This window comes from Suricata suricatta, chromosome 2 (assembly GCF_006229205.1).
Source record: "Suricata suricatta isolate VVHF042 chromosome 2, meerkat_22Aug2017_6uvM2_HiC, whole genome shotgun sequence".
In the NCBI taxonomy this organism is placed as follows: Eukaryota; Metazoa; Chordata; class Mammalia; order Carnivora; family Herpestidae; genus Suricata; species Suricata suricatta.
The window spans coordinates 102,826,726-102,841,953 of record NC_043701.1 but is presented as its reverse complement, the minus strand read 5'-3'; the positions used below and the strand labels follow the sequence as shown (position 1 = coordinate 102,841,953).

Sequence of the window (15,228 nt, the reverse complement as noted above, 5' to 3'; positions counted from 1 at the left end):
GGGCGGGGGGCGGGGGGCGGGAGGCCGGGGGCCGCTTGTGCGCCGGGGCACCCTCCTCACCCACACCTGCGCCGAGCTCCCTGAGGTGCCGTCCGCACCCTCGTCACCCGCGGTTCCGCCAGTCCCGCGGTGCGTGGGGGACCCGCGGCGCCCCACCTACCCCCTCCGCCGGCCTCCATGTTGGCTTCAGCGCCAGGCTGCGGCTAACAACCGTCTCCGCACAAAGAGGATCTCTGCAGCCGTCGGAGGGAGAGTCTCTCCAAGCGCCCACTGCAGGGACGGGCCTCTGGGCGGCCGGGAGCCCTCCTGGGAATAGGAGCCTTGTCAGGAGGTCAGAAGTTCGGGTCCCCCGGGCTCTGTGAGTGTGGATTTCAGAACCTCCCTTTCTCCGAGAATAATACTTCCCGTGCTAGACCCGAGTGGACGCGAACAAAACGACGCTGCCGGCCACCTGTTTGGAAGGAGACCCCATCACCGTCCACCTCCCCATGACAGCCTCCGGTGGGCCGTCACTGTCCAGTACCCCTCATGTAGTTGCTGGGGCTTTACGGTACCGGCAGCCTGCGTCCGAGGGCTCCAGGGTAGCCCTGGGTGGCAGCCCCGGGGTGCCTCGCGGTCATTCTCCATCCCTTTCCTCTTTGCCTGAATTGTTTTCGCTGACCAGTTTTGAGCACTTCCGGTACTAAGGAAATATGCTGAGTATGACAAACTAAGGTGACGGCTTTAGGAGCCTTGCCCCTGGCAGGGCCAGGGCCCTCTGGGGGCTACCGCGCTGCAGTGAAGGGCCGGTCTCCTTGCCCCGGTCCCGCTTCCTCTTCTCCACTCTCCCTGGTGCCCAACACAGAGCGCTTTCCTATGGTGGGCTGTTGTGACACGACGAACACTCTAACCTTTCCTTTAGCCCTCAGCCTTGTCGGGGAGAGCTTGGAAACACAAGTTGCATGGGTGAGCAGATGCTCTGGGGCAGAGTTGATGTGGGCGCCCTGCATGGGGCTCGTGCACACATTTGCAGGGGAGCCAAGCAGGTCCTCTGTTTGCAGCACATCTAATGAGTGAGGAAGGGTGTCTGGGAACCCGTGGGATTTCTCTGCTTTGGCTTCTTCATTGTGCTTAGGAAGTTCATCTGCAAATCAGGCACTTATTTTCCTAAGAGTTCCTAGACGTCAGCCCCTACTCTGCTTCTCTCCTGTTCCCAGAGAGCCCTTAGCCCTCTGCTGTTACTTCAAACCCTCCTGACAGTATTGCCGATTGCCCCGTTTCATATCCGCTCGAGGCCACCTGATCTAGAACCTGGGAGCATCTATGCCCCTCTCCAGTCCTGCTTAGCTACGGCCTTGCTATCTTGTGTGCTCCTGAGGACATGCTGTTACCTAAGGGGCTCCTGGGCGTCCCTCTGGCTTCCTTCCAGGTCCTCTTCATTCTTAGTTTCCACTGGTTTGGGGATGATGTTCCACAGCCCAGCTGGCAGTTGAGACCACCCACGTTCCCAGCTTTTCCATGAGCTTTTTCTCAGAACTGTCTGCCACCACCCTGCTCTGAAACATCCCCAGCCAGCTCTTGACCCCTCCTGCCACCCCTCCCACTTACCACACTGAGGCCACACCTGTTTGCCACCCCCGTGGCCTTCTTTCTCTTCCTCAAACAGAGTTGGTTCCTTCTCAGAGCGCTCGCTCCTGCCGCTTCCCCATTCTAGAGTACCCTTCCTCATCATCTCTGGGGGTCTCCCCAGACTTCTCAGCTCAGGGAGAGGCCTTCCTTGACTCCCCAATCCCTGTATGCACTCACATTTTCCTGTCTCCTAGTTTGACTTTCTCCAGACACATGGTTTTCTTGTCACCTTTCTCTTCACCAGAAGGAGTGGGGCCAGTCTGTTTCCAGTGCAGGGCTGCTCTGTGCGCTCGATACTCGGGTGGATCTGGACTGGGAAGGGCACAGAGTGTTGTAGTGGGAATCAGCCAGGAGAGGCGGGTCACGAGTGGGTGGCATTGGTCTGGGACCGGAAGCTGGGTGGGGTGGAGGGCAGGCACGTCAACTCCCAATCTTGGATCTTTTTCTTGCTTCCACAGGTTATTGTTCTCCTAGGTGGAGGCATGTTCACCTCCTGTACCTATGTCACTGCCTGACAGCACATTCTCATCAGTGTGTTTGTTTCTTGCCTCCCATTAGAAAGTGTGTTCCATGCTCAGGCCCTCTTTGGATGTATCCAAAGTTTTGTGCTCATCACCACAAGTGGCAGGTTCTCGGTACCTGGGTTTGTAAGGGAGGATTTGAGCTACAGGTCCTTGTGCTTTGCACAGGCCAGCATACCGCTTTTCTGTGGTGATTTGAAAGAAGAATGGAAGTCAGTTGACGTGGGAATGAGCCTCTGATCTGGGAACATTCAAGAAGGTAGCTTCAGCTGGAGCCCAGGGTAGCAGGAGGTCAGGTTGGAAGGCAGGTATCAGGCGTGGAGCTTGGTTCTTACTAGTTGCTAGGTCCCATCTTGAAAGACCTGTGCTGAGCAGAAGTCTTTGCTCCCCGCTTGCTTGTCCAGTGTCCCCGTCTTCCAGCCAGGCTTGGTGGCTTCAAGACATCAAAGCTTCTTCCAGGAGGAGGGCTGGCCGGGACTCGGCCACCAGAATCTGGATGTCCATCTCCTCCATCCTTTCCACTTGTCTGCGTGTTCCTTTTAGTGTCTCTCTCCTAGGAGGCGTGTCCCCGGCGCCAACCAGACCTGGCTGGCCTGGGTTTCCTTTCTTCCAACTTCCTCAGGCTGGACAGGTCAGCCCAGTGCCTTAGCAAGGCCTTGGGGAAGGTGAGTGGAGGCTGATTTGGTTCCTTTCGGACTCTTTACCTCTGAGTCCCTGTCTGGCCAGCCACAGAAGGGCTGTGCTCAGAGCAGGGGGAGATGGTACATGAGACCAGAGTTTGCCTTCGACTTGCTGTCTGCTGGATCAGTGTCCCTACTCCATGCTCCGCCAGCCTGGAGGTAAGCTCCTGCAGAACTGGTGCTGATGGTTGGGCTCCGTGCAGACTGTGGAGAAGCCACCTGTTACAGAATGTTCTCCTTGGGTACCCTTTGTTCTGGTCAAGGGACTTTCCATACCCCGCATGTAATAAAACCTGCTGTATTTTCTCAACACCTCTGGGGCTCAAGTTTATGAGAACAAATCTTTCCCAGAGTTCTTATGAATAATTATTCTTATAGGAAAAGGCAGGTGTGGCCTGGGGTTACCTGTGGAGAGTTAAGGCTCCTCCAAAAAGAGAATTTGCATGACTTCATGGTGAGTCATGGGCTATGTAGTTTCTGGGTTTTTCAGAAGAGTTTGAAGCTCAGAGAGACCTGCTCCACGAACTCTCCGGGCTTTCAAAAGGCGGAGCATAGGGCGCCTGGGAGGCTCAGCCAGTTAAGCATTCGGCTTCAGCTCAGGTCATGATCTCACAGTTCATGGGTTCGAGCCCCATGTTGGGCTCTGTGCTGACAGCTGGCTTAGAGCCTGGACCCTGCTTCGGATTCTCTGTCTCCCTCTCTCTGACCCTCCCCTGCTTCTGCTGTCTCTCTCTCTCTCAAAAATAAATAAAAAAACATTAAAAAATTTTTCAAAAGGCGGAGCAGATATGCACAAGGATGTTGGGCGGCGTTCCAAAATGCTTCACATTCTTCTCCTTGGGGAGCTTTGGGTTCAGGAATATGCAGGTATCTTTTCTCAGATTCAGAAACCTGGTAGACAAGTAAGTATTTCACACACGAATGTATGGACAGTCGCCATAAAACTTTCAGGCTTAGGGGCACCTCTGATGGCTTAGTTGGCAGAGCGTACTACTCTTGACCTCTGGGTCGTGAGTTGAGGCCCCACATTGGGCATAGAGTTTCCTTAAAATCAAATCAGACAGGGTGCCTGGGTGGCTCAGTCGGTTAAACGTCCAACTCTTGGTTTCAGCTCAGGTCATGATTTCGCAGTTCGTGGGTTCGAACCCTGCATTGGGCTCTATACGGACAGTGCTGAACCTGCCTGGGATTTTCTCTGTTCCTCCCCCGCGCATCTCTCTCAATCTCAAAATAAACAAATAAAACTTAAAAAAAAAATCAGACATATGGCGTTGGCACCTGGCTGGCTTAGTCAGTGGAGCATGTGACTCTTGATCTCTCGGTGGTGAGTTCAAGTCCCACATTGGGCACAGAACTTCGTAAAATCAAGTCAGACAAACTTTACAGCTTAGTTTCCCTCACAGTAGACGTAGGCTCCCCTTCAGAAGTTTGTCCCTCAGGCTAAGGCCCTGTGGGTGAGAACTAAGAAGGCCAGGGCCCTGGGCCGGCGTAGGCTCATGTTACTGCTGTGCTGAGCTCTGGTGGGTGTGGCAAGGGCAGATGGCAGGTGGCACCTAGCGCCCAGGCTACAGAGCTCACCTGTGTTTTGTTTCAGGGCTCTCTTTACCTATGAGGGGAACAGCAATGACATCCGTGTGGCCGGCACTGGAGGTGAGTAGGCACGAAGAGGCTGGTGGGGGAGCACAGTGGGTGAGGGAGGGGGGACAGTGTAGCCATCAGGGTCCTCTGCCTTCCCACAGTTGCATCACCGTTGGGGAGTTGGACATAGATTTGTTACTCAGCAAATGCTCACCAGTGCATTCTCCACTTGCCACACGAGTGGTTCTGGCAGCCTGTTCTAGAAAGCTCCTCCCTTGTGAGGGCTGCTTCCTGACATTTAGAAGAACCACTGCCCATCGTGCTCTCACATGTACTGTGATGCCTCTGGCGGCGAAGTGCAGGGTTCAGCAGCCTGCATTTCCTGCCACCGCCCCCAGATGCACTCACAGGGCTCTGCTGTGTGCACCCTGAGGAGGGGCTCAGGACTGCCCCAGGTCTCTAGAGCTAAAGTACCCAACCTGGCTCCTGGCTAGCTGGTAAGAACCACAGCCTTAGTGTCAGGAGAATGGCTGAGGACGTCTCACTCCTGTGCCACCATCACCCCATTACCTTCACTTGGAGGATCTGAGAACTGAGCCTGAGTGTGACTGTGGGACGTTCCCACCTGCTCGGGACGCTCTTGGTGGCCCTAGGGTCTGAGTAGAGTCGTGGCTAGGGCAGGTGACTCCCAGCAGGCCAATTCGAGGGCCCTCGGTAGGTCCAGACAATGGCAAGATGGTTTCAGAGACCCTCCATTTGGAAGCCTGATGCCCAATTTGTACCAAAAATAACAATTTTACTTACAGAATTACCTGTGGGTTGTATAGGAATGGTTTTTAGACTGGTGTATGTAAAAAATCACCTCAGGTCCTCGGGGCGCCTGGGTGGCTCAGTTGGTTCAGTGTCCAACTTCAACTCAGGTCATGATGTCATGGCTTGTGGGTTCGAGCCCTGCATGAGCTTGCTACTGTCAGAGCAGAGCCCTCCTGGGATTTTTTTTGTCCCCCTTCTTCCCTGCTGCTTACCCTCTTCCACTCTCTCAAAAATAAATCTTTAAAAAAAAAATCACCTGAGATCCTTGTCACAAATGCACATCCTGGGTCGCACCCAACTCCTATAGGTCTGCTCAGTGGGGGCAGGCCCAGGAATCCGATTCTGGCACAGGAGACACTGAGAACCCCTGGTGTACAGCCAGTTTGGGTTTCATCTCCGGGCGGACAGTGCACCAGGGCGGGCAGCAGGTGCAAGCCCCTCACCTCCTTGTGACCTGCTGCAGAGGGAGGCCTGGAGGAGATGGTGGAGGAGCTCAACAGCGGGAAGGTGATGTACGGCTTCTGCAGGGTGAAGGACCCCAACTCCGGCCTGCCCAAGTTTGTCCTCATCAACTGGGTATGTGGAACTGGAGGGCTGTCGGTTCTCATCCAGGTGTGACCCAGAAGAGCTCCGTTTCCTTCTCTCCTCTCCCTTTCATGATTGGAGCAGAGAAAGACTTGACTTCAGGGCGGCACAGAGGTGGTTAATGAACGGAACAGTGGATTAAGTCATTGTGGCCCAAAGGTTAATGGGGGCCTGGCCAGCGCCGAATCCCCAGTCTCGCTCCCCCAAGCCCAGAATTATTCCTGCAAAATGGAGTGCAAACAGTCATGGGATCCCTTGCCTCTTTCCTCTTCAGAGTAGTGGTCCTGAGGGAGCAGGGGGCCTGGAAAAGGCTCTGAGAACACAGGACCCGTGGGTGGGAATAGAAAGTTCTGAGCCGACCCCTGCCTGTGGAAGCTGGTGGTCATCCTGTGTCAAGAACCTCCTTGACTTGGAGGTGTGGGCCTTGCCTTATCCTCTGCTTTAGAGTCCCAGCTTTGTCTTTGCTGGGACACAGGGTTGCTGCTGGGTCCCCATGGAGGGCAGCAGCTTCAGGGGGATTGGGGAGTCATGTTGGGTGTGTTGTGTTGCAGACAGGTGAGGGTGTGAACGACGTGCGGAAGGGAGCATGCGCCAACCACGTGAGCACCATGGCCAGCTTTCTGAAGGTGAGGGCTTCTCCCCGAGGGCCTCACAGAGTTCGCCGCGGCCCCAGGCCCCTGGGTGTGCATGAGCGGGAACGGCGGCCAGAGTCGGAAGTGTGTCCCATGCCCTAGTACTCTGTCTGGGCTTGAGGGCATGACTGAGGCTGCTGCACTCTTGTTCAGCAGGTATTGGGCAGGCCACGCTGCGGCCAGAGCCACCAGCAGGCTGGCCTCAGAGAGGAAGAAGGATGAAGGTGTCCTTTTTGGGCAGAGAGGAACATGCTGGGGCCGGGCGGGGCTTGGGTTCTGCTATTTTGTGAGTGGCGCTGGGATCTGGAGGGGAACAGTGTGTGTCCAGCCCCCTCAGCATGTGCGCTCCCTTTGATGCATCCTCTGCAGCCCGTCCCTGCACGTGCTTCTGTCTGTCCTCGTATCAGAACCTCCTTCAGTGCCAGGAGCGTTCCTTGTTTGCTTGTTGGGTGACTTTTTGCATTTCTTTGGTTACCGACAAAAGGACTCAGCACTTGGATTTCAGGTTCTACCAGTGCTCCTCCAGATGTGTCTCAGTTTCTCCCCTAGGAGCTGCAAGAGGGGATCCCAAGCTCGTTAGTGTATGCTAACAGTGTGTGAGGTCATGGATCGGACTTCTCAAGGAGAAGTTAGCAGCTTGGTTTTTGGAGAAAATGAGTTTTCAGACTATTTTTAAAGTTTGCTTTTGTTCATGAGAAAGGAGCTCTTTAATATCCGGGCCTGCAGTAGAGACCGTGCAGCACATGAAAGAAGCCATAGGCAGTGCCAGAGGGCAAAGCCCTCGTGCCCGCACTGGGAGAAGGGCAGTTTACCTCAGGATGGTTTGTCGATCTTGAGCAGAGTGTGTCTAGGTGCCCAGCAGGGCCCCCTGCCCTTGAGCCTGGGTGGCAGTTGTCTGTACCATGTGGACTGTGGTGCACATCCTGTCCTCCCCTGGAGCTGCACCTTCTGAGTACTCTCCCACTGCAGGGGGCCCATGTGACGATCAACGCGAGGGCCGAGGAGGACGTGGAGCCTGAGTGCATCATGCAGAAGGTGGCCAGAGCCTCGGGTGCCAACTATGCCTTCCACAGGGAGAGTAGCCGTTTCCAGGACACGGGCCCCCAGGCCCCAGTGGTGAGTGCCGTGTGGGCAGGCTGCAGGTGTGGGGGGAGCCTGCAGATCCCCTGTCCAGACTGGCTGTACCCGCCCAGGATGTTTTATCCCTTATGGGGTTGGGCTCCTGACTACCTGGCTTCTGGTCCCAGAGCCAGATCCAGGTGCAGGTGGTGTCCCCATGGCCGACAGCAGTAGGAGCTGGCCCCGATGACGCAGGCACTAGTGGGCGTGAGGAGCAGCCCTTGACCCTTTCTGGTCCCACCTGCTCTTTGGAGCCCTCCTATTGGCTCTGTGTGCTCGGAGCCTCTCTGCAGGGACAATGCAGTCACCCTTGAGGCCACAGCACCAGTGTGTCCTGCACAGCTCTAGATGGGGGGGCACCGCGGAGGAACTTCAGGTGGTGGACAGTCAGACACCTGCTGGCCAATAGTCCTGGCACCAGGTGGGGGGCCCAGTCCCCCAATGCACAGCTGGAGTCTGTGGAGATCCTGGGTGCTGTCCAGCTACCTGTGGTTGGTGGACCAGCCTCCTAGAAATGGCCCCTGATGAGAGGCCAGCTTCAGAACCCCCTTGGCCTCCATTCACAGTGGCCTGGTGCAGCCAGAGACCGCCTCAGTGTTGCCTGGGGTTGAGAGCTTTCTTGCCTGGTGGATTCCAGAGCCATCTTAGTTCTGGTGTCCTTGTGAGGCCCTGCGCCAGCGCCCCTGCCCCTGTCGGGCGCCGTCCTAAGAGTTGTCGCTCGTGTTCTGCGGATGGTCCAGTGGGGAACCCTCTGTGCTCTGCAGGGCTCCGTGTACCAGAAGACCAATGCCATGTCTGAGATCAAAAAGGTTGGCAAAGACAGCTTCTGGGCCAAAGCAGAGGTGAGTGTGCCTTCTCAGAGATGGAGTGTGTCTTCCTCATGCTTCCTCAGTTTTTCTCACAGTGAGCCCCTAGGACACGTGTTCCTGTTAGCACCCGTTTACAGGCTGTCAGACTGAGGCTGAGGGAGTTAAGTCACAGGGCTTGCGGGCGCTCACTCTCGATCCTGCACACAGGCCTCAGACCCCCGGGGCGACACTCGCAAGAACTCCAGGGTGGACTTGGGGAGAGGGGGCAGGTCCGCCTGTGGCACAGGTGCTGAGTGGGCGGTGGGCACGGGTCTGCCCGCAGAAGGAGGAGGAGAACCGAAGGCGGGAAGAGAAGCAGCGGGCGGAGGAGGAGCGGCAGCGGCTGGAGCAGGAGCGCCGGGAGCGGGAGCTGCGTGAGGCCGCCCGCAGGGAGCAGCGCTATCGGGAGGAGCAGGGCAGCGAGGCCGAACCCCAGAGGTGAGGGCCCAGGGGTCAGGCGGAGGGAGGGTCCCAAGCTGGCGGCTGGGCTGCAGCTCCTCCTTGTGCCCCTCCCAGCAGGATGTGTGAGCAGCCAGAAGTGGTTTCAGGGAGCAGACAGGAGCAGGTGAGACTCGTCTGTCCAGCAATGCGGGGATCCCTGGGAAGGTCCTGGGCAGCTGGGCAGAGTGGAGCCTGGGGCGTGTGTGGGTGCGTCTGAGATGGGGGTGGAGACGAGTGTGAAGGGCAGAAGCTGGTGTCCAAGACGAGGCCTGGGAGCCCCTCCATGGCTCCTGGGCCCCTGCTCACTGCTGGATGCCACCCCCGCCCCCCACTGCCCCAGGAGCCGGGCAGTCAGCAACCAGCACATCCACGGGACATTTTCAAGCAGAAGGAGAGGGCCCTGTCCACCACATCCATCTCCAGCCCCCAGCCAGGTAAGCCTTCCCTCTCTGGCCCTAGCCCTTCGGTGGGGTCAGCCAAGGGGTCTTAGGGTCCCATTGCAGGGTCCCCTGAGGTGACAACAGATGTGTCAGAGTGTGACAGACACGTGAGCAGGGAGAGCCTCTGCTCATGAGAGTGGATTCAGAGAGGGGAGCCTGGGCCTCAGGTGTCTCTTCCCTACCCTCGGCCTCGTCCCCCAGTGATCTGAAAAGGAAGGGCCGTGTGTGGCTTCAGAGGGGAGACCCTCTGACCTGACCCCATAAACTCATGGTACAGCTCGCGTGTTGGCTCGTAGCTGGCCCCAGGATCCTGTGTCACTCACTCTCTGGCGTTTGAGGACATAGGACTGCTCTGTGAGGGTGCACGTGTGTGCATGTGCACTTCAGTGTTTCTGCAGCTGCTCTATGTCCCCATTCACTCTGTGTGACAGCCACTGTCCCAGGACAGGCCCATCAGCACAGGGCCCAGAAACAGTGGAGACTGCTCCTTCTTCCTGTTTGTCAGCTCTCGTGTGTTTGCCATTGGTATGCAGGGAAACTGCGGAGCCCCTTCCTGCAGAAGCAGCTCACTCAACCAGAAAGCCAGCTCAGCAGGGAGCCCCTCCACGCTGCCTCAGGGCCCAGGCCAGGCAAGGCGCTTGGCCACCCGTGGGAGGCTGGGGGTGTGGGTGCGGAAGGGACATGGCAGGGTCCTCCCCTCCCCGGGCTCAGAGTGAGCTGCGCCCTCTCCTGTAGATCTCCATGAGGAGCCGGTGTCCAGCACGCCGCCATGTCCAGTGCAGGCAGAAGAGGAGGAGGCTGTGTACGAGGAGCCCCCGGAACAGGAGACCCTCTATGAGGAGCCCCCAATGGTGGGTTCCCTGCAGCGGAATGTGGCTGTGAGGGGCCCACGTGCCCAGAAACACCCTCCTCAGTCGTACCATTTGGGGGATGCCTGACTTTCCTATGGCTCGCTACGTGCGGGTTATCTTGTTTCATTTCAGAGCAGCCCTGGGCGAGTTGTCTGGCATACTCTGCTGTGTGGGAGGCCCCGAGTTGGGGAGCCTCGCCGGGGTGGGGGGCAGCGGCGGCCCCCGCCTTCTGTGTGTGAGCTGGTAATTAGGACCCCAGAAACCTCTTCTCTTGGTCCTCGGGCAGGTGCTGCAGCAAGATGCTGGCTCTGAGCACGCCACCCACTACCTAGGGCTGAGCGGGAAGGGGCTTTGTGCCCGGGCACTGTACGACTACCAGGCAGGTAATATGCGCAGACTGCAGGGCCCCATGTCAGGAGACAGGCCTCAAGGGTTCCTTGGGGGAACAGAGGGTGAGGGGAGAATGGGGTGGACGCCCCACACAGCCTGGGCCTTCACGTGCCCTCTGGGCAGCTGCCCGGTGTCTGCTGGTGTGAACCCCAGCTGCCAGCGCCACGATGAAGCCTGAAGGTGTGAACAGAGGGGTGGGCACACCCTGGACACTGGGTCCCGGCGAGCTTGGGTGGAGGCCTTGGGGTGAGGGGCTGTTGTATGGTGTTGGAACAGGTCCCCCAGCTCCAGCATGGTCCCTGGCTCACTCTCTCGCAGCTGATGACACTGAGATCTCCTTTGACCCCGAGAATCTCATCACGGGCATCGAGGTGATCGATGAGGGCTGGTGGCGTGGCTACGGGCCTGATGGCCACTTTGGCATGTTTCCCGCCAACTACGTGGAGCTCATTGAGTGAGGACCCCCCACCACTGGCGCTCCGAGGCCGTCCTCCCCTTCCCCACCCAGGCGTGCTTTCCTTCTGGCCAGGGGACACGACATGCATGGCGTGAGAGCCGCTCGGCAGTCCTCCAGCAACGGGACCCCCAGAGAAGATGAGCCCTTGGGCTCCCGCAGACACCTCAGTGCAGCTGATTCCCAAACCTGCTTCCAGCAGCTCCCGGCCTCCCACCCCCAACCCACCAGCCTGGCCTTTGACCCCCACAGAGGACACTGAGCCAAGCCCTGCCCATGGCCAGCCCCTCAGTGGCCTCTGCCTGAGGCACTGGTGAGCTGGGTAGTATCAGCAGGGTATTTGCCTTTATCTCCTCTTCCTCTTGGCTCTGAATAGTGGTGGTTAAGGCTGTTAGTGACCCTTGGGAAGAGAACTTAGAGTTTATGACCAAAGTCCCAGGAGCCCTGACAGTTTGGGCAGCATCAGATCATCCTTATGGACCCTGCCCTGTGCCCCAGTTCTGTCCCTCTGCAGGGGCTGAGCACACACCCCCTCTGAGCGTGTGAAGGAAGGATGGGACCACCGGCAAACAGGTCCTTCTATGCGCCACACCCCTCATGCTGGCCGGTGCCCGCTGCCTCACCCCAGCTGTCCCAGCCTGTCTGCTTTCAGATGAGACGAGAATTGCCCCACGCAGGCCCCAGTTGTGACCTGCCCTGCTGTGGCCTGAATGCCCCCATGTGGGAACAGACCCCTCCTGGGTGCCTGTGGGGTGCATGTGCAGGTGTTTGGTTGCACGTGCACCTTCAGACCTCGGCAGACAGCCACCCGGGAGAGGCATAAACGTGAAGCTGTGACTGCAGTCAGCCTCTTGGATTTCAGTTCTCTGGGAGGGGCTGAAGGGCCACCCCCCTGCTCTGGGGACCCTCTGCCCACGCGGGGCCGAGCCTATATGCACATGTGCATGGAGTGAGGCGCCTGGCACCCCTTAATGTCACAGATTATGGTTCCTCATGTGCTCAGGCGTGGCCATGCAGAAGCAGCCTGGGGCACAGGCTGAACTGAGGGGACCGCTGGGCCCTCTCGTCTGTCCCTTCTGCTGATGCAGGCAGGCCTTACCACATCCCAGATTCTCCACCATGAAGACAGCAGGGCCCATCCAGCTTTGGAGGCTCCAATAGTCACAGGCTTTGAGACCAACTGTGGGCTTGTCCTCAGACATGGGGATGCCTGGGAGGTAGGACTTGGTCCCCAGGGCTGCAGGGACAGTAAAGGACACCCCATCTGCGGGAAGGTGGCCATAAAGTGATGCTGTCCTGACTGCAGTCCCTGCTCATTGTGGGGACACCTGGGTCACCCCAGGTACCCACCTGGGTGGAAAGGGCAAGGTTTCCCAGGGAAATTACCCAATATTCCAGTTTGGGGACCAGCCTCCTGCCCCTTGTTCCTGGGGCCCTTGCACCTAAACGGAGGTGCACAAGGCAGGGCTGCGAACCCCCCAGCTTAAGGACGCCCCCCAGGCGTCCAGAGCCACACAGGACTCACGTGGTGGGAGGAGGTGCCTTTATTACCAGGAGCCCACCCCTCACTTGGCCTTGCCCTGGGCAGCCACGGCCTCCATGGCCTTGCGCACGGTTTCCTCGTCACCCAGGAATCGCATGGGCTTGGTGGGCTTCAGCGCCTGGTCCAGCTCGTACACGATAGGGATCCCCGTGGGCAGGTTCAGCTCCATGATGGCCTGGTCTGACATGCCTGGACCAGGGGAACAGGGTCCTAGTTCCTGCTGGCCTATCTGCCAGGCAGCTGCCTGCTCTCACATTCAGCTGGCCCCGTGACCTTTACAGGCCACAGAGCTGGCTCAGCCAGACGTCAACCCTCACACCCCTAGCACTAAGCCACAGAAATGTGCTTGGGGAAGGTCAAGCCAGAAGTGAGAGGGAGCGCTCTGCAGAAGTAGCCAGGGTGAACAGGGACCTTGCACCCCCAGCCTGAGCCACTGTTGACCTGGGGCAGGGCCATTGGGCTCCTACGGCCAGACAGAGGGATGTTTGGCTTCTAGGGCATTCTAAATTCTAGATGTCAGGAGCAGGGGTGCCCCTGACAAATGTGCTGGAGGGATAGTGAGAAGGGCCTTCGGTGGCCAAGGTGGAGAGAGACTCTGCTGGGTGGAAAGGGCAAGGTTTCCCAGGGAAATCTGACCCTGCCTGCCTCCATAGCCCCTAGCCTGGAATAGCATCTCGACCTTTGCTGTCCCTGACACCCCACCCCCTCAGTGCGACTTGAGGAAATGTTCTCCGGGCAGTGGGAGACGGGCCTCCGTGCTTCCCTCCCAGATGGGGCCCCTGGAAGTGGAGGGACAAGATGGTCTTTCCACTTGGTGTGAGGACCCAGCCTCCTGGGGAGGGTTGGCTAGGGCTGGCCGTGCCTCAGGGGCCTTTCTGTGCTCTGGCCAGCTGCCCACCGGCCCCCAAAACAGGAGGTTTGGAACCCCACACCCTGCTTGCCATCTCCTTTCCACATCCCTGCAAACTTGAAGGCCATTCGGATGCTTAGACTCTCCTGAGGGTCTGTGCAACTGTCTAAGGTGGTATCAGAGGGGGCTCAGTGGAGAAACGTGTGCAGAGGTGGAGGGACCCAGCTACAAGCCAGGTGGCTAGGGCCACTCCACACCCTGCACCCTTCTTTGGACTGGTCTTACCTTTGCCTGGCATGGGTGTGAGCTGGGGCCCCGTCCTGGGTCTCATGTCCAGCAGCAGGCAGTACTGGGAGGAGCCCCATGAGCACCCCATGGGGTGCTCAAAACCAGAGAGGGGATGGTTGAGACCCAACAAATGAAGTGACTTGACCAGGGTCACACAATAAATGTGGAGCCGGATGGCCCTGCCTTTGCCTGGCTGGGTGTCATTGGGCACAGCCTTTCTGTCTCTCACCCAGGCTTGTGTCCAGGAAGCCCCTGTGCAGGGCCTGGGCCCTAGATCACTGCTGATAGATGTTTTCACAGTATTCAGAAGGAAACTTGTACACAAACAAGTGAAACATTTTACAAAGTGGGTTTGGGTTTTTTTTTTTTAAGTGGTTTCTCTTCCTCCATTCTATTTAGTTTGAAATCCCCACCCTGGGGACTCCTGTCTGCACAGCTGCCTCCACCACACAGCAGTACTTGGCCGACATGAGAAGCTGGGGCCCGACTGGGCAAGGGCATGTACCCCCCACCTCCACACACACCCCACGAGCAAGGCCTCACCTTCCAGGTGCTTGACGATGCCGCGTAGGCTGTTCCCGTGGGCGGCGATAAGCACTCTCTTGCCAGCCTTGATCTGGGGGGCGATCTCCTCGTTCCAGAAGGGGAGGGCCCGTGCGATGGTGTCCTTCAGGCTCTCACATGTGGGCAGCTCCCCAGGCTTCAGGCCTGCGTACCGACGCTCCTGGGGGCGCCCACACTGCTGTTTCATCCCCAGAAAGCCAGACCCTTGACCCCAGCTGCTATTCCCGGGGCCCCTGCCCTAGACCTGCCCCTGGTGCCCCAAGCAGCCCACCTTGCTGATGGAGCTGTAGTAGGGGTGCTTCTCATCCATGGGGGGTGGCGGGATGTCAAAGGAGCGCCTCCAGATCTTCACCTGCTCCTCCCCGTGTTTGGCAGCTGTCTCTGCCTTGTTGAGGCCCGTGAGGCCCCCATAGTGCCTCTCATTGAGGCGCCAGGTGCGCACCACGGGCAGCCACATCTGGTCCGTGCCGTCCAGGATGGTCCAGAGGGTGCGGATGGCTCGCTTCAGCACCGACGTGTAGCAGATGTCAAACTCCATCTTGGCGTCCCTGATGGCCTCAGCTCCCCGCTTGGCCTCCTGGGCCCCCTTCTCACTCAGCTCTGCATCGAACCAGCCACAGAAGCGGTTCTCCTGGTTCCAGGTGCTCTCACCGTGCCGAACCATCACAAGGCGGTGGGTGGACATAGCGGTGGTGTTGGGGACCGTGGCAGGATCTGGACAGGGACAGTCGCCTCCCAGATACACCCAGTTTTATAACAGTCTGTCCCCAGCCCCCACCTTGGCCAACTGCCAGTCAGCATTCCACACCAGACTGGCGGCGGCAGGTGGCCAGTAGCAAAGCCTGGGGGGAGGGTGGGCACAGAGCCAGACTTAAAATAGCCCCACCAGCCACTCGCGCCTGGGCTGGGTGGGGCTGCTGAGCAGGGCCTGGCGTGCAGGGCCCCCAACAAGCCTAAGGGGAGGGAGGGCTGGCAGGAGTAGAGGGGGTCTCCAGAGCAAGACTCCTCTGTCCCAGGGGGGGC

At 58.5% G+C, this 15,228-nt stretch overlaps 2 protein-coding genes across 3 annotated transcripts; one reads left to right on the top strand and one right to left on the bottom strand.

Annotated features, from left to right (window-relative positions):
• Window positions 1–4,403: 4,403 nt before the first annotated feature.
• On the top strand, window positions 4,404–12,260 carry DBNL (drebrin like). Of its 2 annotated transcripts, none has more exons than XM_029931128.1 (12): window positions 4,404–4,459; window positions 5,664–5,776; window positions 6,337–6,411; window positions 7,387–7,533; window positions 8,301–8,378; window positions 8,668–8,822; window positions 8,904–8,949; window positions 9,166–9,259; window positions 9,799–9,894; window positions 10,001–10,116; window positions 10,403–10,499; window positions 10,825–12,260. In XM_029931128.1, exons 2-12 carry the CDS (start codon window positions 5,681–5,683, stop codon window positions 10,962–10,964), a joined length of 1,140 nt encoding a protein of 379 aa, XP_029786988.1. In that variant the 5' UTR covers window positions 4,404–4,459; window positions 5,664–5,680; the 3' UTR covers window positions 10,965–12,260. The 2 variants fall into 2 exon arrangements, with proteins under 2 accessions (XP_029786988.1, XP_029786987.1); XM_029931127.1 differs by having other exon boundaries at window positions 8,901–8,949.
• Window positions 12,261–12,488: 228 nt separating this feature from the next.
• On the bottom strand, window positions 12,489–14,995 carry PGAM2 (phosphoglycerate mutase 2). Its single transcript, XM_029931130.1, has 3 exons — window positions 14,477–14,995; window positions 14,185–14,365; window positions 12,489–12,692 (listed from the first exon to the last, which is right to left on the bottom strand). Exons 1-3 carry the CDS (start codon window positions 14,888–14,890, stop codon window positions 12,526–12,528), a joined length of 762 nt encoding a protein of 253 aa, XP_029786990.1. The 5' UTR covers window positions 14,891–14,995; the 3' UTR covers window positions 12,489–12,525.
• Between the last annotated feature and the right edge of the window lie 233 nt (window positions 14,996–15,228).

What these genes read in the sequence shown, in the direction of transcription:
- DBNL (XM_029931127.1), top strand. Translation starts at nt 5,681, where the DNA reads ATGGTGGAGGAGCTCAACAGCGGGAAGGTGATGTACGGCTTCTGCAGG. An exon ending in CAGGGAGCAGACAGGAGCAG is followed by an intron (nt 8,950 to 9,165) that starts GTGAGACTCGTC and finishes CCACTGCCCCAG; the next exon opens with GAGCCGGGCAGTCAGCAACC. An exon ending in ACTGTACGACTACCAGGCAG is followed by an intron (nt 10,500 to 10,824) that starts GTAATATGCGCA and finishes ACTCTCTCGCAG; the next exon opens with CTGATGACACTGAGATCTCC.
- PGAM2 (XM_029931130.1), bottom strand. Translation starts at nt 14,890, where the DNA reads ATGTCCACCCACCGCCTTGTGATGGTTCGGCACGGTGAGAGCACCTGG. An exon ending in ACTACAGCTCCATCAGCAAG is followed by an intron (nt 14,366 to 14,476) that starts GTGGGCTGCTTG and finishes GGGCGCCCCCAG; the next exon opens with GAGCGTCGGTACGCAGGCCT. An exon ending in CATCGTCAAGCACCTGGAAG is followed by an intron (nt 12,693 to 14,184) that starts GTGAGGCCTTGC and finishes CCCCTGGTCCAG; the next exon opens with GCATGTCAGACCAGGCCATC.